The following is a 27,756-nucleotide window of genomic DNA, read 5'->3' as shown; positions in this document are numbered from 1 at the left end:
ACATGTGATAGAAGACAAAGGCTCCTTTAAGCTTGCAGATCAGACCAAGAGTAAACAGGTGCAGAAAGTGTCTGTGCCACAGAGCAGTCCACACATGGCCAGATATAAAAAAACACACACCATACCCCTGGCTCACTGTTCCAGCCACCATAAAAGGAATTGTAATAACTTGGCACACCCTGGAATAAGCACAACCTGTTGTTTGACATGGTACTGCCTGTTCTTATTGGCACAGCCCTGACAAATGCACAGTGTGGTTGTGAAGAGGCCCGTGAGCCAGACAGCACTGCAACAGAGAGATTGTATCGGTCATGTGATTATCATTTGACAGATGATGCTCTTTTACCCTCCAGCAGTAGTGGTCGCGTGGCCCATGTATTCTGTGGTTCTCAGCCATGGGTTGTTTTGGAAGGTAAATCATGGTGAGGGGCACTAGCCCGTCTTGTGATGTCTCACTCTCTCAGTGTAGTCTAACTGCTACAGTCTAGTTTAATTTCTTGCTTTCCTTTGAACCACTGTCACTATCACTCTCGTACCAGGGCCCCATTGAGCAAATATTGCACCACAGGCCGGAAACACTATTATCACTATTATTACTTTTAAATGTAATTAGCCTGGAGTTTAAGCAATAACACCATGTTAAGAGAAAGTTGTCATAGCATGTACCAAGAACAGACTACCAGGAATGTAAGCTCCTGAAATACAGAACAAGAGGTCTATGTGATGGCAAGTTACTTTGCTGATACAGTTGATGATATACAATAAGAACTTTTTTGCTGAAGCAGCTGTTTTCCTGCCTCTCCAGGGGAATGTTTTAAAGGGTGCATGATTAAATACACCACAGAGAGTAAATAAAGTTGTTCTTCTCTGTTACTGTAGTAGCATAACCCATCTAATTGCTGTTTATGAGCTTGCACAAGGACTATATAATTTGATGGTTAAATCTCAGACAGAATTGCAGGTATCAGATCTCAGACATTGTAATTTTCCATATAACAAACTGCTTAAAATATTACAAACATTGTGTATGCCTTGCTGGTCAGTGGAGTTCCTGTAATCTGTGGACCGCGGGAGCACCTGAGGATTGAAAGCATTGACTGGCTTGTAATTTATAAAACTTTTATGTAGTACAACATTGAGAAACCACAGCAAAGTGTTGGAAAGCAAAATAAAGCTTGGTATAGTAAACCATGATACGTGGTAAGGGCATACTAAAACCATGGAAAAACTGCCAAAGGGTTAACATGACCTTTTGTCTAACAAGGCTGTGAGAAAACACTTCTCAAGACCACCATTGGGTAGTCATCTCCTGAAGAATAAGCAGAAGAGCCTTGCAGCTATGCTGGAAGTGAAGCCAGTGGGAGCTGTTTGTCCTGATGGAATAAACCCCAGGGAGCTCTGTCTCTTAGCATGGAGTGAATGCACTGCGACCCACCGCCAGTCTCCCTCTCAATGCGATTGGTTATAATACCTCTTTGAAGAGTGGGTCAGATCCCAGAGGAAGAGGCTCCAGGATAATTGACACTATTTGCTTTATTTCTCAGTCCACACACAAGGCCACAGGTTAAGTGAGTTCAGTCCCAGCCTGGGAGTTCTGAGTTCGCTAGCCTGGGGAAGCTTGTCGCATGTTGATGTATTTATTTATGTATTTCCTTTATGGTATTTACTTTTGCTAATGTAAATGGCAAAATACTTGTTTATTCGGCTGCTTTTATGTGTTTGTCTCTTCCCACAGCCCGAATGTTCACAGTTTGTGCTGTGGCACATTCTCAAGGAACAGATACACACACAAATGGTATAAAGACACATCTTTGATAGTAGTGTGCGGGGCACTATGTTGTGGCACTTGCTTTGATAATGTTAGTCTTGTAACCAGCAGTAGAGAATTGTTTTCATAATAAATGTTAGACACATGTAGAAACGACAGCTCCCATTGACTATTTCCCAAGATCTATATTTAATGTTAATTAAAGTCATATATGTTCGGCAGCACATTTTAATTACCAGTGTGTTAATATCTACAAATTAGTTGTTCTTTTAAGGCTTTGGTTTCCTTTTGCATGCTTGTCTGGTTCACTTTAAGTAGAGCATAAAGTAAAATACATTAGAAAATTAATTTGTACAATTTGTACCACAGAACTGAACACAATGTTTTTTCTTTTCTGGTTTTACAAAAATTTAAAATCCTACAGATGCAATAGGACTCTGTTGGGGACAAGTTACAGAGGAAAGACTTTCCATGAAAGGCAGCAGTACAGGGCTTAAACAGCGCTGAACTTGATATTTATAAATCTGTTAAATGCTGAAGGATGAGGTAGATAACAGGACTGTACTGAACTCAGCCAGTAAAGACCAGTGTTTCCCTAGATCGGAGAAGAAAAACACTTGGCTCACTAAAAGATGACTATAACAGTATGAGTAATCCCTTTGTTTTGACTCATGCAATTTTATTTACTAAGTGGTCCTCTATAAAGCATGTAATAATAATAGCCAGACATTAGACTGACAAGTAAAGAACTCTCTCTTCTTCTTTACATACAACACCCCGAGAGACGAGATCTCATGGTACACTTAAGGTTATATGCTGTCTGTAAAGCCCAGCCTATGTATGGAAACACTACCATAGAAAAATATAAACAAACATGCATGAGTTATCTATTTATGTGACTTTGCAAGACAGCCAGTTCTAAGGGACACGGTTGACTGCTGCAGCAAAAAATAATCTTATTGTTGCAAACACTATTTCATGTTTAAAAGTTTGAGCAGCAGGAAAGCCACTCAAAACCTAGGAATATATCCTACAAATATATACTTTTTTAATGATTATTATTTTATTATTATTATTAAATTCCTGTAATTCAAATGATTATTTACTGCACTTCCTCCTTTGAGAAAGCTTTAGTGAAATTCTCAATGCAGCCCCTCTTTGTGTTGTGTGTTGCTTGACAATATCAAAAATGGTTCCTGAGAACGTGCTTATCTATACTGGGTTTTACCTGCAGTTGAATTTAATATTCTGTTTTCAAATCTGCTCTATTTTTTCAGAATAATTGACACACAGCAATGAGCATCATTTGCATAAGCAGAATATACACACGTTTCTTACAGATAGCATCTCCAGTTCTTTCCCACACCCTCCCACAGAACGGCGGCTAGTCTTTTTAATAAACATCTTCACGGACTGCCCCCTCCTTTTCATGATGAGGCAATCAGTCAAAACCACACAGTACGAGTGGTTTCGGGTGCATCGATCGGAGAGCTCTGTGGTCGCAATGTGTAACAGAACTTGTTTCAGTGTCGGTTTTACTTTTGTTGTCACGGGGCGATTAAATATAGTTCTGGTGGAATTACCTTTGTTGTCCACCATGATCATCTCTGACTTCCATTTTGACTGTAGGTATGATGATGAGTCACCGCTGGAATTTCTAACCCTTGTTTTCTGATCAAGCGTCAAGTTTTGTATCGTAATGAGCAAGGCAAGAACAGTCAATCGACAGTGCAAAACAGGAACAACCTAGTGGAGTATACCAAGATTTAAAGAAGTGAAAATTCCCCCTCAGAAATGTCATGTCAAGTTCAAATGTAGAATGATATTTCTGGCCCTTATTCAGGCATTCTTTGAAACAACAGCTGTTTAAATACACAGCTTACATGCAAATACACATACTGTCCAGCTTCAGCTAAGCACCGATGTCAAGTTTTTTCATATTTATTTTGCAGCATTATTTCAATATCCAGATCATTGTGTAGCAGCGTGTTTACTGTTGCTGAGTGGGAGATGTGGTGATGACTCTTATTGTTTGAGCCTTCTAGTTCTGAGAAATAGAGTCCAAATGTGTTCTTTCTCTGACCAGAGCATTGTCCATAGAGCCGGGGTGGGTTTTGCACACTCAAAATGAAACCTATCATCTTCTCAGATGGACTTTTTAATTAGCACCTTCAGATGTTTTATGTTTTGCTTCTTTCTGTACTTCATAGTTTCTGTCTTATGAGGAGAAACCAAATCTCTAAGCAGGGTGGCGGTGAGTGTGTTGTGACGATGGCTAGGCCCGGTGTGGGTAGATCCTGCTGGCTGGCACAGGATGATGGGGTGCTGCGGTAGCTGTGGGGTAAGATGATCTCCCTGTGAAAACCAGCTGATCGTTTTCCCCTTACCTTTGACCTACTTTCAGAGGGCTGCTCTTCATTGTGCACGGGGCGGGGGAACACTGTGGCGGCTACAGCGACCTGGCCCAGATGCTGGCTGAACACTCCCTGCTGGTTTTTGCACACGACCACCGTGAGTATCTGGCACCCCCCCAACAACCCCCGACCCAGCCACAGCCCTGACACACTCCCTTAGAACAACCGTCACACATTCCCACTGAACACAGCACACAACATCCTGACCTGGGAAGCTCCCTTCTGCACCACGTGCATCCTCTCTAACGCCGAACATACCCTGTAATTAGCCCCAGTAAGATGATTATTGCAAAGCAAGCTCGACCAAAGTATTTCTGGCTAAACACTTCATTTTATGTTCCTTCAATAAACATTTCAGATAAAAACATCTTTAAGCCACTATATTTTATTTTGATATGATCATTTTTCAAGATTTCACTTTCTTCCTGTTTTTTTACTTATATAGACATTACAGTTCAGTGGTTTCAACGCTTTTGACACGTATTGTGTGTTTGTGTAACATATATATATATAATACACACACACACACACATATATATGTGTGTGTGTGTGTGTGTGTGTGTGTGTATTATATATGTATATCATTATTTTTTGAATCCCTACTAAACTTCATGTGAATTACTGGAAATTACCTCATTAGGCCTTGTGTTAATGGCTCTGTTTCTGCCTTTTCTTTGTTAAGAAAGGAGAAAAGACAGATGGAACAGTACCAGCACAGCTTTTCTAAGTCCACAGTGAGGAGCGGATATCATTTTATAGCTGAGGATTAGGAAACGGGTGGCTTCGTGACGTCTGACACAAGTTTATTGCTCTGGGTACACTTCCATGTTTCCTGTCTCAGTAACTGGCAGTTGTGCCTCCCTGGAGCTGTGCAGGGGTGGGTGCTACACATCCCAGAACTGTAACCATTTATAAGTGCGTGGTATTGTGTGAATTATGCTCTGTCTCGTGGCTCGGTAGACATATTGCGTTGTGTTCACACCACTTTCGGAGAAAGGAAAACAAAGATTAATTCTCGACTCCTTTAGCTAAGGTCTGTGATCTTATATCAGGTCACACCTCAAAAAGAAACATTGCTGACTTATTGTATGCAAGAATGTAGTATCTGCAGGGTTTTGCAGTTTAAACAGTGTAGTCAGATTGAGAGGCATCTGAGTTTTCATTTCACAAATATGGAAGGAATGAATCTCCCTCACACACACACTCAAAGAAAATAGGGCACTCAACGCAACTGGGTCAAGTGGGGTTTTTTCCTCATGTGAAAACGATGAAATGCAGCAGTGATGTCAGATGTCTCTCTTAAAAGGACAGTTACCTCCTCACCCGGCAAGACTGCTCTGTTTTTTGTTCAGTACAGATGCCTTACTAAAGGTTACCAGGCAACAGCTACAACAAAGACATGGTTTCCCATTGGCAGATTTAGGGCTGTTTAGCGATAAGCACTCATTGTTGTTGCATTTCTACATCTTCATATTTATCTTCTGCTTAATCATTTCATGTCAGTGAAATGAGTTGAAAGTGATCATTTTTAGCCTGTGGGTGAATTTAGCTGCCTTCACTCTTTCTGTGCATTTTAATGCAGAAGAAATTTAACACTGCTTCTTGTGCTCCTTAGTGGTTTGTATGTTGAGCCAGTGAAAGTGATGGTTTACAGTAAACAAAAATATATGTTTGCTTTTTTTCCCCTCAGTGTGTTTTTTTCCATTGCTCACAGGAGGCTGCGGTGCTAGTTAGGCTGGGTTTCCTGTAACTTGAATAACTATCTATGTCTTGAGGTCCACTTTGCTGCCTCTGAGTTGAGAAGCCACAGTTTGTTTCAATGGTCGAAGCACTTTGAACTCCCCCAGAGTAGCACAGCCCTCCCCAGTGGAAAGCGCTGACATGTCTTGACATTCAGCCAAGACCACTTGCCTGCAGTTCCATGACATGATGGATATTGTCTGTGTAACATCTGCACACAAAAGTAAATCCAGTTTCAAGCACACCAGTTTTGTTTGAGCACACTAAATAACTGGATTGAAGCAAAGGCGAGAGAATTGCAGGGACCTGTAAACACTAATTATATTAGCCCGTTTTTGGATATGCGTGGTAATAAAAACACTGAAATAGTGAAGACAAAAATATATCTTTATACTTTGGTAACCTACAACATAATTTTAATGAACGAACAAATCCACAAAAATCTTGGTTGCGCTGAGAATTACAAAATAATAAAATAAATACATTTTAGATTTTGCAAATATAGTGTAGCGATTCATCCAAAGTGTTACAATGTATACATACAACATTAAAAAAAATCTTAATTATAATGTTCTTTTTCTTAATTGATACGTTTATTTGAGACTATAACTCCAACAATTCAGCCATTTACAACTAATTAGTTGGCTGCGGCGGCTGTAGGCTACTTTAAAACATACAGAGCAAATTATCTCAGTAGCACAGTGTTAAAGGTGCGCCGCTGCGATCTCGGTTCGAATCCTGATGTGCACTTGTTATTTGTTATATATAGATTTTTTAATTTTATTATATATATATATATATATATATATATATATATATATATATATATATATATATATATATAATTTACTGGCGTTAAATGGTATCAGAGTAGAACGAACAATTATAAGGCGATTAATAAGGCTTTTATTATTATTATTACTTGATTTCTTAGCAGATTAAAATTGTTACAATATATCACATTATTTGTAACATTTTACCCATTTATATAGCTGGGCATTTACTGGAGCAATCTAGGTAAAGTACAACAACAGCTTCTCTTAAGAAACAGGTTTGTAACAGTACTACTAGCCTACTACTGCTACAAAATACCTCTACTACAACTAATATTAAAAACCTTATTGATCGCCTTATCATTGTTTGTTCTACTCTGATACCGTTTAACTTCAGTAAATAATACAATAAAATAATCTATGAGAAATCACAGGTGCGCATTAAGATTTGAACTGGCAACGCAAGGCTTGCAGCGGCACACCTTACCCATTATGCTAATTGAGATACTGGTCTCTGAGTGTTTTAAGTAGCCTACAGCCGCCGCAGCAAATGGGTCGGATTAGTTGTATATGGCTGAATTATTGAAGTTATAGTCAATTAAGAAAAAGAACATTATAATAAATAATTAAAAAATGTGTGTTGGTGTATTTGCAACCTCTAAAATATATTTATTTTATTTCGTAATCCTCGACACAACCAAGATTTTTGTGGACTTGTTCTTTCATTAAAATTACATTGTAGGTTATCAAAGTATAAAAATATATTTTTGTCTTCACTATTTCAGTGTTTTTATTACCACACTGATAGTGGAAATAACTCTCATGCAGTGGTTTTTATTTGTGAGCTGATATATCCATAGCCATTTCACCATATATTATATCCATTTCACCATATACCATAGCCATTTCAGCCTATGTCATATCCAATAAGCTGTAATTTTGACTTGAATGGCATCTCATACTTAAGCGTCCAGTGTGCTATATATGTCACAAATATAGAAGAGGCTTGACAAAAATCTATTTTCCCAGCTTATCGGGCCTCTGTATGTGATGTAAGTGTCACGCTGGAAACCTAGAGGTTAATATTGTGCAAATGCATAATATTATATTTTTATGAGAAGATTGCATTTTGCATGTTGGAAATGATTTGTACGCTTCCAATTGTATGAGAATGTGTCAGTGTCAGTCTTTATCACTCCAGAAGAACGCGGAGGAGCGTGGGTGCAGTGGAATCAGGCCATCATCACGCATATGGTCAAGGATAGAGCAATGCACACCATTAGCACATGACAATAACAGTATTACAGCATATATTTTAAAAGGAATAGTAGCACCAGTTGCCCAAATGTTTTCAGTGTGAATCATGTGAAAGCTAGTCTATCCAAACTCTTCCTCAGAGGCTTTTACACAACTACTCTGTCATGGGGTAAACATGGGGTTGAATGTATGATGGCGGTACACACAGCGAGTGGCTGAACTGCATTCCTGGCCTCTCTGATAAACTCTCTGACACTCACTATGGTACGTGGATAAATAAGCCAACGTGGAAGTATTTACTCAAGACAGATAAATATTTGGGGTTTCCTGTATACTAAACTAAAGGTTAGTTCCTCGAGTCAGGCAGTGGAAAAGTAATGTTTCCTTTCCCTCCCAGACTTTGGATTTATGTTGTGTTTTGAGGATCTGACCTGAAAAACTATTGAGTCACCAACAATAGTTGACCATTTCCAGAATGTATGTTCTGAGAGATTATCTTCATACTGACTGGGGTCACAAATTAAGATGTTTGGTGATTTTATTTTAAAACCACAATGTATTGAAAGTTAAGCCTGCAGAGTAAACAGAGGGGTATCAGCACTGACTGAGGTCTTTGAAGGGGGAAATGTAGATTCTTTTGCAGTCTGTTCTCTTCTACTCATGTCCAATTAAAAAACACAAATCAGCATAGAAGTTCTGAGTATTTCAAGTATGAATTATTCATTAAATATCTCATTTTAAATATCTAATGATGATGATGGAAATAAGTGTCTCCCACAGTCAGTTAGCATTTTCTACTTTTGCGTAGACACGATAGTGCTTTAACTAGACTCAAAGTGCCTCCAGACAGGAGCATCTTCTAAACTCCCGGCAGTTTTCCCCAAAGGGAGTTTATTCCATCTTAATGCATGAATTTGAATTAATGAAAAAAAAAAAAACTCCTTAAGAAGCCTGCTGGTCAGGGAAGACCCGTCAAGTACTGTGTGGGGAACTTAATTTGACATACCTAGTGGATACTTCTCAGCACAGGGTTTTCATTTGATCAGCTGAGCAATTCCTCCAGGGATTTAATTCCTAGCAACGAGAGTGAGAGTCCCCAGGAGAGAGGTGAGACTGCCGACCATGTCTGGACCTCAGTTTGCGGGAGTCTTCTGTGTGTTTCCCTGTAGTGATGCCTCATGGGAGGCAGTCCAGACATTGAGGGCTAATGACAGGGCATCGTGCTCAGGCCAGAAGATGTCAGGAGGAGACACTTCTTTCTCTCTGCCATTGCTGCAGGTCTTAGGATGCCTCGGAAATGAGACCAGCGATTGAGTTCCGTTTCTATGGAAATAAGATATTTATATTTCTACTTCAAAACTCAGCAGGAACGGCCCGTAGCACACTTTCCACACTCGTACTTTTAGATTTTTCTTGAGGTCTCTTGTCATTCAAAATAAGACTGCCGTCTGTCTTTATCACAAAAATCGAGGTGATTTTGCAGCATCCTTATGGCAGATTTTTGAATCAAATTTTGAATCATAATAAATACTGTGGAATTTAAAGTGATACCAATCTCCTGTCATTTTCATGTTTTACAGTAGTACCTGATATGTGAAATTTGTTTTCTGCATTAAAACTTCTAATCATGTTTGCTGTTCTCTGACCTTATATATATTTTTGTTAAGGCATTTCCTCAATACATTTGAAACACTGACGTAGTAGTCTCATACAGCTGCAACACAACTGTCTGAGTGCCTGCGGCTACACTTTCTGGATAATGAAACAGGACATGAAAATTCAAGAGCACATACATTTCACCTTTGAACAATTGAGTATTTGCTCTTCAAATTGAACCTAATGATACAAAAATATCATTACATGTTAGTTGCAGTATTAAAATGTCCACATACATAATGGAGGAAATAGAGGAAAATGCCAGGGATGTTATTTTTAAAAATGAGATCCAGTGCATTGCCTTGTGTTTATTTATTTTTTGACAGATACACTATAGACACTGCTAGGAAAGAATGCTCAAAATGACAAACATTTCCCCTTGGTACATTCATGTGTAGTATATACAAAACTCGCAAGCAGTAGTCATTTAATTTAAAATGAAAAAATAACGAAATCATAATCATCTGTATTTTCCAGGAAACATAGGAAAAATGAAAAAGGGGAAAACTGTCAATGTACTCATGACAACTGAAATGTTTCTCCAGTGTTTTTATGTTCGGTGATTTACAGAGATGTTTTTCTGGTCTCTAGCTATTCTGTTGATTTTCCATAAAGTTGAATCTGTCCCAGAGTTCAAAATATATTCAAGTTTGGGACAGTGCAGGATTCATAAGCCGTTCTGTAGCTTTGTTGAAATGTGTTCCCTGTTGGATCTTGGAACGTATCCAAAACCAACACTTCGGGTCCTTGTGGTGGTGTGACACGATGGAGTGACCCTTCAGCTCTTGTCTGCAGGTCACCACTGACGACAGTGGAGTAGGCACACATTTGACACGTGTGACCCAGACATCATTCCTAGTACTTTCTCAGGGACGAAACTGCTCTCCTGATTCTTCCTGACTTTTCCTGATTGTCTTATTTCTAACATGGTGCCAGCTTATGCCATTGTTGCTGTTATCAGTTGATTGCCAATTTTGTTTTACAATGCCCTTTGGTTAGGGACCATACAGTGTCATGGGCTCTGTACACTTTAATGAACACAGAGGTTTTTTCAACATAGAACTGGTTGATGTTTTAATAAAATACTGTTTTTGCCCCTTAAAATGTTAAGGTTGTTTCTGCACCCAGTCCCCTATATATTAATAAGGCCCACAGAAGTGCCACTGCTTAATGACTTCCAGGAATGTTAAAGAAGTGTCCCCAGCTGATGTCTGCCACTGAACATGTTTGTCTGAAATAATTTGTTTATACCAATCAGCTGTATTTTATCCAATGTCTGTGCCTGATATGATTATTGGATATAATGATTTTAGTTTTCATATTTAGTTAGTCAGTATGTTTTTCAGTTTTTCACTCTGTATGAAGCATTGCCAGAAACAAAAGGGGATTCTTGTTTTCGTGAGTGTCAGTGAAATAACATACTAGAAAAATGACAGTTGCTGCGCATTCTCCTGCAGCCCACGGTAAATACAGACAGACTGTGCCTGGGACTGGTGGATTACAATGCAGATGTATAACAAAAGGAATCACTTAGGAGTTGTGGTTTAAATATTTGGTTTCCCCATATGGAAAGACATTAAGTATTGTCAATATGGCAAAGCACACACAAACTTTCCTTGATGACTTATCAAAGGTCTGTTTCACTTTTAAGACTTTAGACAAACTCCTATCTGATTTTCTTTTACCTTTTTCTGTTTGAAATGGTTTGGTTTTGTATTTTCTTTCTTGGTGCTGTCATCCATTGAATTCCCTTTACTGTAATAAAAATGGCATTGGCATGAAATGATTGGGCTTGGCTTTCAGGTTATTTATAATATCTGTGTGAGAAGTAGGATACTGCTACTGGTATTTCAGAAATCATAGAGAACAAGACTGCATGTTTTAGACAGTGGCCACTGGGGTTTCCAGAGAAGCACATCTATAAATGATTATTGGTGGCCCTTTGCCATTTTAACACTTTCAACGCTTCGGTGATGTCACATATTTGTGTTTGTTCTCGGATACATTCATTTATTTTCATATATGCTTACTTTGTATGGAAAGTCACACAGGGAAGTTCTAACTACAACAATAGTCCCTGAATTATTAACAGTGGTAAAAATACCAGAAGAAAGTTAGTGTTGATTGGGGTACTTAAAATTATTCATAACATTGGTTTAAGCCTTTCAGGTGAAGCTGGCTTCCTTCTCTTTGGGATAAAATATAACACAATTCCAGTCTCATAAATGTGAAAAGATATGCACATAAATTAAGTGGCTCCATGTATTGTGTTTTATTGCTGTTTTATTTCTTCCAGGAAAAGAGGGTATCAATTATTTTAGTTGCTAAGCAGCCCCCATAAAATGTAGTATATTTTTAAACACACCATTATTTTAATAGCATATGAAGAATATTCAGGGCTACTGTAACTGTTTTTTTTTTGTTTACACTACTGCAATTGGCAACATTAGGATTGGACAGAATTATGACTACCAGATGTTGGCTGATTCATTTATTATTGTGATTAAGATTTTGATAGGCTGATAATGATAAATGTTTGACTTTATTCACTGTATTGGTTATGGTTTGTCTTCATATCAATCTCTGTATACATAGACAAAGTGAGTCCGAAGCATTGGGTTGCTATGATCTTAATAATCGTATGGATTGACTCATTTGACAGCCTTTAAAATCTGTGCCAGCTGTAAAAAAGATGGGTATTAGACTCCACATACTTCAAATTGGTTTTAGGGATGTTGATATTATGGACAAAATAGATGGGAAAGGAATGGTATCAGTACAAAAGCATTCAGATCACCAGAGAAAACTGATCATAAAATGGAAAATAACATCCTACCCAGTTATATGTGATCTCCTGTAGGAATGGATTTGTAATGGAAGACTTGATCAAAGCCAAGCATGAGCTACAGTGTGAGTCAGTTGGAGGAAAGGTATTTGGTGGGGAATGGCCTTTCCACATGAATGTTACTGTCATTCAAGGCTTGGGTGAATTTCAAAACATGCCGCCCATTATATTCCAGAGTCATTCATATTTCAAGGCCCGCAGTCAGGTTGTAACCACAGTGATAATATTCAAAGGATGTGACATCACAGAGAGCTTTGCTGCTGTTTCAAAGAGTTAATAATGCTTCCATTGGAGCTCTTTGCTTCTATGCACTTGTAATCTAACCCTTATTGGCACTCAGCTGTTAAAAATACCTGCCTTTACTGTATGTTGTGTAAGGTCTCAGGAAAAATAAAATGTATTGTATTTTGTATGTACCTAGTATTTAATTAAAAAAAAAAAACTTTTATTGTGCATTCACATAAATAGTTCACTTTAAGAAGAACATCCTTAGTATAAATCCAGCCATGTTGTAGCAGATTGCATTTAATGTAGTTTAGCGAACTCCACTGTTTAATGATGGTGCAGGTGTGATTGGCTCGTGTTTGGCTGCAAGTGAGATAAATCCTGGTTTGCTAAATATGATTTCAGTCTTGCAATTCCTGACAACATTTGGCTGTTTGTGATTAATTAATTCTGTATAAAGGAGACTATGAATATATGTATGGGATATGCTGAGGAATCATATTAATTTGCTGTGCCTGCATTATTACCTCAATAGGAAGGCAGTTCAGTGTATAGCCTAATTACTGGAAGGATCGCTCATCTCCTCACAGTCAGGGCGAGCTTATATTTTAAGGAAATATGAGCTTTGCATTCATTTATTTTTATAAACTCTTCAGATGTCGTCCATCTTTGGATATATCTTTATGCTGACTAGTGAAAATTAAAACACTTTATTCCCGGGAGTCAGGTAAAGTGAATTTCCACATAAATAAAGCGCTAATTAAGACATAGGAGAAAGCATTGGTGGTAGAACTCTCTAATGCCTGATCTGTGAGGCTTTACCTCTCTCTTTCTGGAGCTGCAGTACACAGGCGTCCAGCTGGGGGGACACATACTTGTTCTTCAGGGAGCGTAAGTCATTTATCTGGGCCTGAAGAAAGTGCCTTGCTTGCTGTTTAATTAAATGCTGAGGAGACAGAAAGCTCCTGCATCTCCATCAGCTCTAGCTTCCTCTGAAACAAAGCCTCCACTGGCCGATCCATCCATAATGGGGCCCTGGCCAAGTGTGGCACTGCTTATTAAAGCACGCACTGCAGAAATGAGATCGCCTGTGTCCAGTAAATGCGCTTGTGAAAGCCGAAACCTGATACATATTTATATATATATATATATATATATATATAGAAGAAAGATTACATTTTGTACGTAATATATAGTACCTTCTTTTTTATTAGAAAGGTTATTGCTTTTTTATTCTTCATTAAATGACAGAAGAACAGATGAGCCCATTGTGCATTATTCATAGGGGCTTAGACTTATGAGATGCCCTTCCAAGTGTAATCTGCTTAGTAAGACGTCTGTCTGGATGTGTGTGGCTCTCGGCAGCCATGCAGAGTGCTTTCAGACGGGGAAGACATATTGTTCAAGACTAGTTTCCATATGCTATACCAATCTGTGCTCCAGTTTGATGTCTTTCCACTGGGAAAGCATGGGTCTCTCTGGCGGCTGTTCTCCTCAACATGATGAGAATCATCTCCATTATTGAAAGGCCTCTTTTCACAATATTGTTCACATTGAGATGTTCTTCCGATGTTGGGCTCAGTAAATATGTTTGTCTGGAGCCTTCTGAGAGTTCATAATTTGGCACTTTTGCCAGGGTCTACCATTACATTGCTGTACATTACATTTGGCTTCCCATACATTACTACGTCCCATGGTTGTTGCTTGCCATAGCTTAATGCGATGATTTTCCATAATTCTACTGTGCTTTATTATATTTTACTGGACGTTTACTGTGGTGTACTTACATGTACATGTGTTTTGTTTGTTTACAAATCTTAATGAAGGGTTGGGCAGATTCTTCCCTGATTGGGCTGCAATGTTGTGGTTATAGATTACACTCTTGAAGCCCTAGACCAGGAACTACCACTGCTGGTCAGTCAGGGCTCAACCACATTCAAATATCTCACAGCAGAGGACTGTGGAGAGTTTGAGACCTTGTGACAGCCCACTACCTAATTTACTTTTAAAAAGTAGACCAATTTGTGTTTTGTATCGATAAGTCAAGGTGACACTATTGAAAAATGCTGTCTGACTGTATAAACGTCTGGGTCCTGTGCATTCTTGTCCTCTACCTCATTTGATTTCTACTGAATGTGATGATGAGGCTAATGGAGAATGCATTAAGCAAATCTCTTTAGTTTCGTTTAATTGATAATTTTCCACATGCGTTCTTGCAGATTCAGACTGGCATGCCAGAATGTATGAGAAAAGAAACCTGATTTTTTAATAGCTTTTCAAGTTTTTCCCTGTATTGGCTGAAGCATTTCAGGAAGCAGCTTTTACAGTCCTCGTTGTGTAAGAGATTGATACTGAGGTTGTAGGGTTTACTTTTGTTGGAACTTGACACTGCTTCCCCATGTTGTTGTTTTTCCAGTTAATAAATAGCGAATGAGGGCAAGTATGCATTAAAGTAGTGAGTACTCCCTAATGAAGTTCTGGGCCTATTTTCTCTCCGTGGGCGGCCTGCCCACTTCACACATTTGGTACAAGGCTGGCGTTTTGCCTGTAGTGAAATAAATGTTCCCCTTGTTTCTCAAGTAGATCTATATAAGATAAAAAGTAAAGAAATGTTCAACCTGAAGGCATGGCAACAGAATAATTGGTGTTTTTGTATTTCGGAATCTGATAAAGCATTGTTTGGGGATGTTTGGCATCACTGGAAATTCAAAAGCATACAACAGGCAGTGCTGAGATTCTTGGTCTCGGTTCAAAAGAGAGATGGAGTGAGTTCTGTGGTGGGCGTCTGTGATGAAGTTTGCTGGGAGGTATGAAATACACAGGTACATTGAGGTGTTGATGTCATCTGATATTTAGAGAGGATTTTTGAGTCATACCTACAAATGATTTTACAGCTCCCCATGCTCTGTAACTGCTCTGGAAATTCAGCCAGTACCCCCAGACTTCTCAAAGACAATACCTGTTATCCTTTGTCAATGGCAGGAACATCAGTAACAGACAGTGCTCCTTGGTTTTCAGTATGCTACAGGGTTCTCACAGAGCATTTGGTTAGCTAACAAAAACCCACCACAAGGTAGTAGTCCTGCATTTAAGTGAGATCTTTTGCTTGAGTTGAAATCCATTCTGACAGCATTTACCTCAAAATCTCACCAATTGTCTGTGTCCTTAGAAAATGGATGTAGGAACAACCTGGATTCATCTTTATTTCCAAAAGTGAGTCAAGTTTACATCTTCCAGGTTACTGTATCGGATGAATGTGGCAAAGAAAGCTGTCCTTCCGCTCACATCTCTCCCCTGAAAGTGTGCACTGTGCTAGATATCAAGCATGTGTACTCACTTTGAAGACTGAAACAGCTTGAAATGTCTCTTTCCACTGCCTGTGAAATCACAGTACATGAAAGAGTAATATTTGATTACCATCCTTCTGCTGTTTTGTCCCTTTCTAATATGCTCAAAGCAAGACTTTTAAATAGAACTGAATTTTATGTTCAGTAATGGAAATATGTGGTAACTCCATGCCTTCCAAAAACAGCAAACATTTCTCACAAAGGCATGTTTAGGGGGGTAGGGAGAGACGATTCCCCCCCAATGTTGAGAGAATGTTAAATTGTCCCCCGCAATAATGTATGCCCGGCTCCATAGGTGTCCCCCCCAATAATGAAAATAAACCTATGCCCCTGATTTCTTTGCATCACTGCTGGGCTATGTAAGACTAATGATTTCACATCAAGATTCCCTCAGCTGATGTACACTAGATTAAGGGGTTAAACATCAGCGATTCAGGTGGGAAAGCATTTTCAAGACTGAGCTAAGATTAGACATCAACAGTTATGAAAATGGGTCTTTAAATAATTTCATCCCGATTTCTCATTTCCATTTCAAAGACATGAGGTTTTTGTGTTTTAATATCAAAGGCAGTAAATGAGATACGGTTTGGATAGGCTTTTGAAGAGAAGCAAGATTATGCCGTAACCGCTCTTTCTGCACAAACAAAAGCCCCCTAATTTAATCAGATACATTCAAAAATCCTCTGGGTGAAGAAGGAAAATTAAAAAATGTCTCTGCGCTACTTGGAAACTTGAGTGTCAATTTCAGCCAAGTGCATCGGAGGATATGAGTCGTTGTTCGGCTGCCTTTAATCTTGCATATTTACTCCTCCTAAAGTCGTATTTCTCTTATTTGGATTTACAGCATAGGGCTTTCATTCCTGGGAATATATTGTGAAAAATCAGTTTATCAGCTTGAACTCTGGTTTATGAATAGCAGCCTGAAGGCAGGTCATGTCATTATATGCAAAATTATGTTGCAAAATTATATAATATGTTTTTTGTTGTTGTTGTTTTGCTTTGTTTTAAAATAACTTGATGTTAGAAAGATTTTCTTTTGAAAAATGGCTGTGTTTTGCGTGTTGCTCTGCTTTCAGTTATAGGTACCTATTGGCAACTGCTTTGGTGTGCAGTGTTCTGTTTCCAGATCAAGATTTAAAAATAAAGTTGCAGCAAATATTTTTGCCAGTGGCAATTTCTGTCTCCTGTGGCAATTGTCCCAACACCCAATAGGAGCATAAATTAGGAATGCGATGTGTCCTTCATAAAATGTTTAAGATATTCTCTGATGAACTACTTTTAATCTGTTACAGAATTGCTAAACAGATTCTATGTAATTAGACATAGAAAGCATATTAATGAAAAATATATGAGAAGCCTAGTTTTGTCAATTCAAAGCACAAAGTTTTATTACTTACTATAAACAAAAGTTGTTACTATAAATAAATAGACTTTGGTATGTTAATTAGCTGCCTTTTTGCTATGTATTACTAATACTGTGTTTACACTGGCCTCTTTTAGGATGGCTGTGTGCCCACCTAGGGCAGTGTAAACGCTACAGGAGGATCCAAGCCAATCAAATATCTGAACCCAAAAATGCCTGCTCAACAGGTAGCCCAGGCAGTGTCAAGTCAACTCCTCCCAGCAGAAGGAAACAAAACAACCAGACCATGACATTTTCAAAAAGATTACTTATTTCTCGAAACATTAACTATTGAATTTGTCGAGAACTAATGAATAACTTGTTTTTATTCAACATATAATTTGTGTAAAGGAGAAATGAGGCCAAACAAACTCATTTATTATGTACCGTGTAAATAATTAAAAATAAATGCACTCTAACTTCCTTTACAATAATTTTAAAATTAAAGCTGGGTACCGATGCTTTCGAGTAGGCGTGGGGCTTTCTTTGTCCTTTGATCATGAGTATTTGTAATGAATGTGCTCAGGTTAACCTTACTGCGAACTAGGATGACGAAGGTCGTCATTTTTCAGGTATACTTCCGCCAAAGATATTTTATTTAACCTCTACGTAGAGCATCTTTGCGCAGGGAAAACCTCATTCGTGGGGGGTGATTATGACGTGACCAAGCATGCATAGTAATTAGAAAGTATTATTATATTTCCTAGCAGACGCCCTTATCCGGGATGTTTTATGATTGTTAAAAAAAAAAAGTGTTCATACAATTACCCATTTATACAGCTGGATTTTTACTGGAGCAATATAGGTAGTGTACCTTGCTCAAAGCCACTTTAGGGACAACCTTGCAGTACACACAATATGCCTTTGTCAGCTCCATAGCCCTGTTCTAATCACAAACCCAAATCACAAATCACAAAGTCTCTCTCTGGTAAGATTGTTACTGTGGGCTGGTGAGAGGCAGTGTGTTCAGGCAGGCTGCCCCTGATTCACAGGACAAGCCCCCAGTGCTTGACCAGAATCCACCACATGAACCTCAGTCCATGGCAGCTTCCTCCCTCTCTCATCTCACTGTCTAGTGTACAGTATGGAGAGATGGTGGGGTAGGCACCAAAAAGTAAGTTTTGTAGAAACAAAAAGTAATTTTCCCCAAATCGTCACCAGATGTATCATTGTAAATAAATAATAATAATTATAATAATAATAATTATAATTATAATAATAATTTGTTTCTATTTAATGTCAGCAGAACAGTTCATTATATTATATCCTCGAATAGTTTCCATTCTGCAATTGTGTGTCTGACATATTACAGACACTAACTCTGCAAACCTAATTAAAAACCTGACTTCGGCTGTAGATCTCATCTGCTTCTCTGAGCTTGGCCAGTTAATTTGGAAGTCCCCATAGTGTCTCTGTTGTCCGTTGCCATTAAGGCTGGGTGCGATGCAAGTGATTTGCATATCAGCGGGGTCAGAAGTTGAATTCTTCATGAAGAATTTAGTGATCTCTCTTATTACTCAATCCCTCTTTGTTTCTTTCCTTTACAAATTTGAGTGGAAAACCCTTTATAACTGATGTTTTTCCCACACAAGTCCTGTACAAGTCTTGAATTAATCATCCTTTAATAGTTTTGTTGTGTTGGTCTGAGCACATCTATGTAGTGAATTGGGCTCTAATGAAACATGCCGGTAAACAGCAGATTTGCATGCAATTTGAAATTAACTCCATAAGAAAATGTGTTTCACATTGAATCGTGTGTGATATATATATATATATATATATATAACTCAGCAAGAAAGAAATGTCAACTGCTTTTACTTTCAGCAAACTTAATGTGTAAATATTTGTATGAACATAAAAAGTTTCACAGACATGTGACTAACAGAAATTTAATAATGTGTCCCTGAACAAAGGTGGGGTGAGAATCAAAAGTAACAGTCAGTATCTGGTGTGGCCACCAGCTGCATTAAGTATGCAGTGCATCTCCTCCTCAATGACTGCACCAGATTTGCCAGTTCTTGCTGTGAGATGTTACTCCGCTCTTCCACCAAGGTACTTGCAAGTTCCCGGACAGTACTGGGGGGAATGGCCCTAGCCCTCACCCTCCAATCCAACAGGTCCTATACGGGCTCAACAGGATTGAGATCCGGGCTCTTCGCTGGCCAACACTGACATTCCTGTCTTGCAGGAAATCACGTCCAGTGAAGGTGGGTTTGTGCCCATAGGCGACGTTGTTGCCGGTGATGTCTGGTAGGGGCCTGCCTTACAACAGGCCTACAAGCTCTCAGTCCAGCCTCTCTCAGTCTACTGCGGACAGTCTGAGCACTGATGGAGGGATTGTGCATTCCTGGTGTAACTCGGGCAGATGTTGTTGCCATCCTGTACCTGTCCTGCAGGTGTGATATTTGGATGTACCGATCCTTTGCAGGTGTTGTTACATGTGGTCTGCCACTGCGAGGACGATCAGCTGTCCTTCCTGTCTCCCTGTAGCGCTGTCTTAGGTGTCTTACAGTACGGACATTGCAATTTATTTCCCTGGCCACATCTGCAGTCCTCATGCCTCCTTGCAGCATGCCTAAGGCACGTTCACACAGATGAGCAGGGACCCTGGGCATCTTTCTTTTGGTGGAGTCGGTAGAAAGGTCTCTTTAGTGTCCTAAGTTTTTAAAACTGTGACCTTAATTGCCTACAGTCTGTAAGCTGTTAGTGTCTTAACGACCATTCCACATGTGCATGTTCATTAATTGTTCATGGTTCATTGAACAAGCATGGAAAACATTGTTTAAACCCTTTACAATAAAGATCTGTGAAGTTATTTGGATTTTTACAAAATTATCTTTCAAATACAGTGTCCTGAAAAAGGGACGTTTCTTTTTTTGGTGAGTATATAAAGAAAGAACTACAAACATACACTAGCACACAAACATTGCAGATAGAAATAAAGCGTGTTGTAAGTAAGGAAGTGCGCCGCAGGGGTCACATAGAGGTCACGCCGAACACAGGCCCTGCTGCCACGACCTGGATGTTTGCTTGCTTGATTTTTGCTGCACTTTAACTGGGGTTCTGACCTACAAGCCTTCACTGTAGTGCCTCTACAGAAACTGGGCATAAGCAGTTTAATTCATTTTTAGTTTTAGAAGTTGCTGACTGCTCTGTAGATTGTACTGACGAAGCACAAAGCTGATTTAGCAGTACTTTGTATGCAAGTGACATCTGGCAAAACAATATCCAGAATCTGGTGCAGTCAAGATTCTGTAACTAGCAGAACCTAAAATGTACTAAAATGCTATGAAACTGGATGCTTCATTTCTACACCTGCTCTTCACCTACGTAAAGGCACAACAGAGTGCTTTGTTGTACTGTGAGGCAAAAGTGAAAGCACAGTTTATTCCACTCTTCAGTACATATATCTGCATTCTCTGGTGCATTGCTATGCTGTGTGTGAAATAGGGAGCAGTGCACTTCACAGGCTAGGCATTGTTGAGGTGAAAGGATTACTGTTAATGGTATTTAAATAGTTTGTCTTGTTTTCTTCTATTATTTGCTTTGTGTGCTTGTCTATGGTGCACCCCTCCCTTTTTGTGTGTGGGGGGGTTGATAATACAGTATGACTTGCGGTTAGAAACTGCATTTTCAAGACACCTCTGCACCTTGCCCCGTGAATTCTGCGGGAACATACAGACTAACTGGGACGCGCATGTGACAGAGAATGTGACAGAGGATGACTCACAGTTGGGTATTGTACTGCTGGGAACAATGTGAATGCCATTCCTTTAGTGATACAACATATTGCTTTGTAAATGTCTTGGACCTTTCGATTGTCATTGATGTGTTCTGTTTCTTACTCCTGCCTCCCTTGTACTGAAAGGTCCTTGAGTTGCATCCCTTCACTTTGAACCCTTTACCATTTGGAATAGGCACAGATTTTGAGAAACCAAGAAACTCCCATTTTGAAGAACTCTGAGTTTCAGTTTAATTGCACTTCATGCAAGCTTACATCTACTGACTATCCATAGGCTGACACTTGGAGACACAACATTTGCTTTCCTGCTTCATCAGTGCAATCTATTCAAGACGTTATAGCTTGTAAAACCTGAAAGGGAACAATCTCCTATACAATGTGACCTTTATTCTACTCTCAATAATCTCCATGTTGTCTGGTATTTGGGAAATGCTTTAAAACATAACGAACTCGGTTATTTTGTTACTAAGGTGCTCAGTGGGAAAGTACGAGATTTGTGCTGCAGGTGATTTGGTGTTCTGTTTTTGTAGTGCTGTTTGATGGTATCAGTGCTATATTTAACCCTTACTCTTTCTCTAAAACTGGAACTGACAACACATTTAGGCTGTACTGGAGTTTCCCTTATGCAAATTTACCCTTGAAAATGACCTGACGATTGTTGCGCTTTTATCATAGTTTTACAGTGCTTTCCTATAAGTTCAACATGCCTTTACTACACTTTACTACCATGGGAATACTATGATATACCATTATAAATATTTTTGTGGTTTTAATATCTGTGTCTGTCACTGTACTTTACTCTCTACCATGAATGAGTCACTGTTGACCATAGTAAACATGCCCTAGAAATATTTAGCTTGGTATTATCCAAGTATTGCCATGGACCAGTGTAGTAAAAGCACGTTGAACCCTTTGGAAACCATTGTAAGCCTATGATAACAACACAGTAAATCCATGTTAAAAGAGCAAAAAACCTATGTTGAATATACCAGGTTAAACTTGCATAAGGGTTAACTAGGACATATCAATTTTTTCTGTGTGGACGGTGATCTGAGCCATGTGGATGGCATGTCTGTGTCCCATGAGGCTAACGTCATGTCCTCTTTGTGTTGGCAGTGGGCCACGGGCAGAGCGAGGGGGACCGCATGGTGATCTCAGACTTCCACATCTTCATCCGGGACTCCCTGCAGCACATCGACCTGATGAGGAGCCGACACCCTGGCCTGCCTGTCTTCGTCGTGGGCCATTCCATGGTAAATCCCTCCCCTTCCCCCTCGCTTTCATGGGATGTCAACCAAACCACAAAACACATTCGCACACGGGCACTTACCCAGACCCATAAAAACTGCCACCTAAACTTATCAGCCTAATCTCTGAATCCCAGTGGCTGGTTGTGAGGAAGATGAGCCGTACAGTGGGGACTTCATATAGACCAGTAGTGGTGACTGTAGTGCAGACAGTATACTACAGTATAGAGTACACACCTGAGCATTTTACAGTTATATACTATTAGTATAAATCATAATACTTAATTCCCCAGCTTATCTGCAGTGTTGGGAGCTACTGACTAACTGGTGGGTGCTGCACCTCAATAGTATTATTATTATTACTACTACGACTACTACTTATTTGACACAACAAGAAAAGTAAATTGTAAGATGTTATATAATGTAAAATCTACATCATCAATATTGTGTGAGACATATTCTTTGTTTATAACTTCCCCACACTGTCTGGATGAGCACATTATTAAATCACCTTAAACGCCCAAATCCCTTTTTTAAAGTTCTGTATTACTCATATTAATGTGCAACTTCTGCTGTGGTTGGTGCTTCTCCCACCCATGCAGTGATCACAGCCCGGCCTGCAGCGCAGTACAGACAGCCAGAGAGCCCACTGCCCCCTTGCTTGTGTGGCTGTGTTTTGCCATCTGACTCATATTCCAAAAGGAAAGAAATGCAGTCCTCCTCTCTCCATTCAACCTCACCTCATGCTCCGGTGCTGCTGACCAGTCCGCAGTTCTCCATTGAGATTCAGTTACATCATTTACATCCCAATTTTTGTGGGCGTTGTGCCAAGATGTTCCGATATTTGAGTTTAGTTCGAATCCACAGGGAGTGACTGTACAGTTGGTTGGAAATGTAAGCAGAAAGGTCACCATGCTTAAATTTAGCACTCTCCAGTTTAGACAAAAACACTCTTAGCGGCTTCATCATCCACCATACAGTGGCAGTTTGATGTGAATGGATGGAGTTAGTCAGATTAATGAGTGTTGCATGACAATGATAAATAAAGCAAATTATAATTAACCACTGGAGAGAGAAGGGCTTTAAACAGGATGCAGTCTCTGCACCATTGTTGAGCTCATGAGTGTTGTTTCATCCCGGTTATTACAGTTACATAATGCAAACAAACACCGAAAGTAATTCTGTGCTATTGCGGTACTTGTCAAACACAAAGAACAGAAGCTGACAAAAAAATGGTGTGCACTTCAGTATGTCCTCCATTGCCTTTCTGCATTGAACAGAAAGTCTTTTAATGGCTCTTTGTGTATTTCAGATGTGTGAAGATAACTGGTTGGAAGTGACTCTGAGTGTGTCAATGAGTGCTCAGTGATCATATGACACTGGGGCCTGATTTATCTGAGAAATGATACATGGAATGTGGAAGTTAAATGACACGAAAAGTAACATTCTCTGCGTACACTAACCTTCTGTCCTGATAATGAACTCAAATAGATGACCTGTGCTTCATTTTTTCCCTAGAATCAAGTGGTCTATCACTCGGAAGAAACATAATGAAAACAAATTTTGCCCCCTAGTCAGAAGCATTTCAGCATGCGGTCTTGGGTTCTGTTACCACAGTTGTCTGTTATTGAAGATAATAAATCAGCTGTACCATTGACACTGACACTTTTTCTTCATGCAGCATAAACATGTTACATTTAATGCGAACGTCAAGCGCTTTTCCGTCACCTCAACCACACAGGCAAGCGTAGGGTCTGCGGGAAGACAAAAATAAGCCATGTGTTCTGTTTGCTCTCCGAATCATGAGCTTTCGGCCACATGAGCTATGCTTGTGATTGGTTTTCTGAGAATACCTGACCCCCTTCCTGCTGTCCTAATTCTCTCTCTCTCTCTCTGTCTGTCCGTCTAGGGAGGAGCCATTTCCATCCTCACAGTGTGCGAGAGACCAAATGACTTTGCTGGGGTGGTTCTCATCGCGCCCATGGTCCAGATGAACCCCGAATCCGCCACCCCTTTTAAGGTAATTGAGTTCCTTGGCGCTCAGAGTTCCTGTCTGCGCCTCCGAGCTCCTGCAGCCTCTCATTACCTTCGCACAGTGGAGCGGTGAACCCGCAGAGCTCCCACGGATACAATTATTAAAGTGATTAGCCTTAATACAGGGTAAGAGCGTGTGGGTGGAATACATTGTGCTCAAGCGTCGGTTACAGAAACAGAGGCCATGCTCATAATTGATTCCATTTAGAAAGGGCCCTCTGTTTGGGGTGTTCGCTGGCTGCTTGTTGTGTGCTAAAGACTACGGAAAGTGTTATTTCTGGGCTGCTGCGGTGACCCGCTGCACTCTGATATTCGCAGCCTCACAAGAGCTGTTCTTTCGCATCAATAGGGACTATTGTGATTCCATTTTCTGACGCTGAGTACCCATTTACATTTTTCTTTTCATTTTTTTCTTCCTTTCTCTTTTTTTTTTTTTGGTTAACACGATAACAAAGCGTATACAACCTGTTCGCGTTCCACCTCATTACTACTCATTACGGCGGTGCCAACTGAAAAGACTGTATACAGAGTGGAAAAGAGGCAATGAGAGGCCGGCAGTCTCCTTGCCTCCACTCCCCTCTCACCTGGCTGTCCTAGTCAGTGAAAGCTGTCCTTCAATTAACCATGAAGGCCTGAGATCTAGGCAACTGTGAGAAGCTTGCGTCTGCAGTATTCACTATTGTGAACTCACCTGGCCTCAAACACCCCCCCCCCCCCACACACACACACACACACACACACACACACACACACACACACACACACACACACACACACACACACATACTAATTTCCGTCCACCTTTCTTTTCTCTGCTCACCCACTCTTCTTTAAAACCCAGGTTGCTTTAACCATTTTCCGTTTCCACACTATGTCCGATTCAAGTTTTCTGTCAGTCCTAAAAGATGCATTGAAATAATAATAAAAAACGAACCAGTACAACATCGTCTGGTCTTAAATTAGTAACACCTTCCCTGTCTCTCCACGTTAGTCATACAACCCCAATAGCCATGCTGCAATTCAGCATATTTGTCTTCTTTCTTCCAGGACCCTCTGTGTAAATATAATTTCCTTTTCATCACGCACAACAATGAGAGCAGATTGAGTTCCCCCTGGACTTTTCCTAGCGGTTTGTTGTTTTTCCAGTTTTTCTGTGTTTGACTTCCTGATTGGCTGTTCTGCACATATTAGCTAGTGGAACCATAATTGTTTTTAATTATTTGAAATTCGGGAAGGGGAGATAAGATGTACTCATGCCCATCTGCTTGTTGACCTATTTTTGTCCATTCGCATGGCACACTCAAAGAACCTGCTGCTCATGGGAAAGCAACACCCTACCTGACTGCCCCTGACCTGATCCCTGATCACACTGTGCTCACAACCACATATGTCCCAGAAACTGTTTGATTGGATTGAATTGGATTTTCAGATTCTGATCAAACCCTATTCCTCCAGTGCTTTTTTGGGGTTTCCGTGGACACGTGGCAATCCTTTTCTGTACACATTCATGGGTATTTTACAGAACATTTGAAGCAGTGGTTGCTAATATTGCATTTACAACTACTGCAAACAGCCAAGACAAGACAAATAAATTAGATAAATGTTTTACAGTGTGATAAGTGACTCTTTAAATGTACTTTTGAGTCTATAGAGTGTTAATTTAACTTTGTTGCCCATTTCAGATATCAAAATAGGGCTTGCAGCAAGCATTTTGTTCAGATTAAGGTAAAAGCACCTTTGCCAAGTTATTTAATAGGTGTTGGTATGTTGTACCTTAACGTCAGAGAGACAGTTGAAAAGGGGCCATGACCTTTGTGTCCAATACATTTTTTAGACACAGCATGTGGGCTGGCATTGATCGGGCGGAGATCGAACTGAGCAGACAGTATACACACACATTTTAGTGAATCATTTCCCGAAGAATAAAAGCGGATTTCTTAAGACTAGAGATCTGGCTTCTGGTTTCCTTTTATCCTTTCTATTGTATCAATGAGTATTTCATTTCATAACACCCTTTTATTGTCTGGAGTAAACGGTGATGTTTTTATTCTGTGCTTGTCTGGGTGGTGGTTTTGTTTCCATCGAGTGTTGGGTGGTGAAGGCATGAATGGTTATTAAAGTGGAGAAATCACTGTTCTTTTATATTTACTGTTCTGGATATTTTTAGTCTTCAGTTTTATTACAGTACAATGAGTGACATATACTGTGGGTATGTTTTGGTAATTAAAGATAACTATCAACGGCTCTTGGCTTTTCTACAGAAATGGTACGGTGTCATGTTCTAACCCAGTGCCATGCTGCGTCTAAATAAACTTAATTTATGATTTTCAACATATATCAAAATATATCCCCCCCCCCCGGAGAAGACTGCATGTTTGCCCCTCGGGCTCTGAATGATGGCGGGTGACATGGAAACTGTAAATCAGATGTGTTTGAGAATGAAACGCGCTGGTAGCCAAGAGAATGAGCTTTCAAACGATGTGCACATTGTAGGAATACAGTATAACTTCTTGTAGGATCTGCGTGTAACACTGCCAAATAATGCTTAAGAAGGTGTAGTAACACAGTATATAACTCTGAAATGTACATTATTTTTCTGTTTTTGGTAATCTATTTTTTTTTTTTTACCTTTGTACCATTTCAGGTTATTCACTGAACTTGAACTGCTTAGAGTTCAATAAAAACTGGAAAAATTGGGGTGTTCAAAAACTTTTGACCGGTAGTGTATATTTACAGAATTATTTGTGGTGACAGAATTTAATTTTGTACATTTTCAGAAACAAAACTTCCCAAGTTTAGGTTTTGTCTTTGTATGCGTAAAGTAACTTTATAACCATTGCCTAACAGTGACTGTGTGTTGTCACATGACACCACCATTTCCTGTCTGTCTGGCCCTCATGACCGCCAGCATGCAGAGGTGTGTGGATATCATATGGCAACACATTGCCTGTTGTGTTTGATTTCCTCAATTTATAGTAACGTGGAGTATTTGCTAAACAAATAATACTGTTTCATTATCATGTACATATTTTTTAAACTGCCTTTAATAAAATACTTTTTAAAAACACCAATGTCGATTGGAAGGGTGTCAGTAGATTTACAGGAACAGCTAACCTTTATCTGATGATTGTGTTGAATTTGCAAACTAAATGTGAGTTCCACTTGCAAAAGCCCACAACAGGCATTGCACAGTTCCTGGTGAGGGGGAGACTCCCCGGCCACTGCCTCCTGCAGGCACACCATGATCACAGCACTCTTCACGTGTCCCAGAAGCTACAAATACCGGAAAAAATATAATCTGTTTCT

At 39.6% G+C, this 27,756-nt stretch overlaps 1 protein-coding gene across 2 annotated transcripts in view; it reads left to right on the top strand.

Moving 5' to 3' along the window:
* mgll (monoglyceride lipase) overlaps window positions 1-27,756 on the top strand; it is a 50,150-nt gene that overhangs the window by 11,427 nt on the left and 10,967 nt on the right. For both annotated transcript variants that reach the window (XM_066698190.1, XM_066698189.1), the window contains 3 exons: window positions 4,173-4,279; window positions 22,286-22,422; window positions 24,326-24,436. In XM_066698190.1, the coding sequence (XP_066554287.1) occupies window positions 4,173-4,279; window positions 22,286-22,422; window positions 24,326-24,436 (355 nt within the window). The remainder of the gene's footprint in view (window positions 1-4,172; window positions 4,280-22,285; window positions 22,423-24,325; window positions 24,437-27,756) is intronic.

The sequence above is a fragment of the Amia ocellicauda genome, chromosome 3 (genome assembly GCF_036373705.1).
Source record: "Amia ocellicauda isolate fAmiCal2 chromosome 3, fAmiCal2.hap1, whole genome shotgun sequence".
NCBI lineage: Eukaryota > Metazoa > Chordata > Actinopteri > Amiiformes > Amiidae > Amia > Amia ocellicauda.
This window is presented reverse-complemented; position numbering and strand designations above follow the sequence as displayed.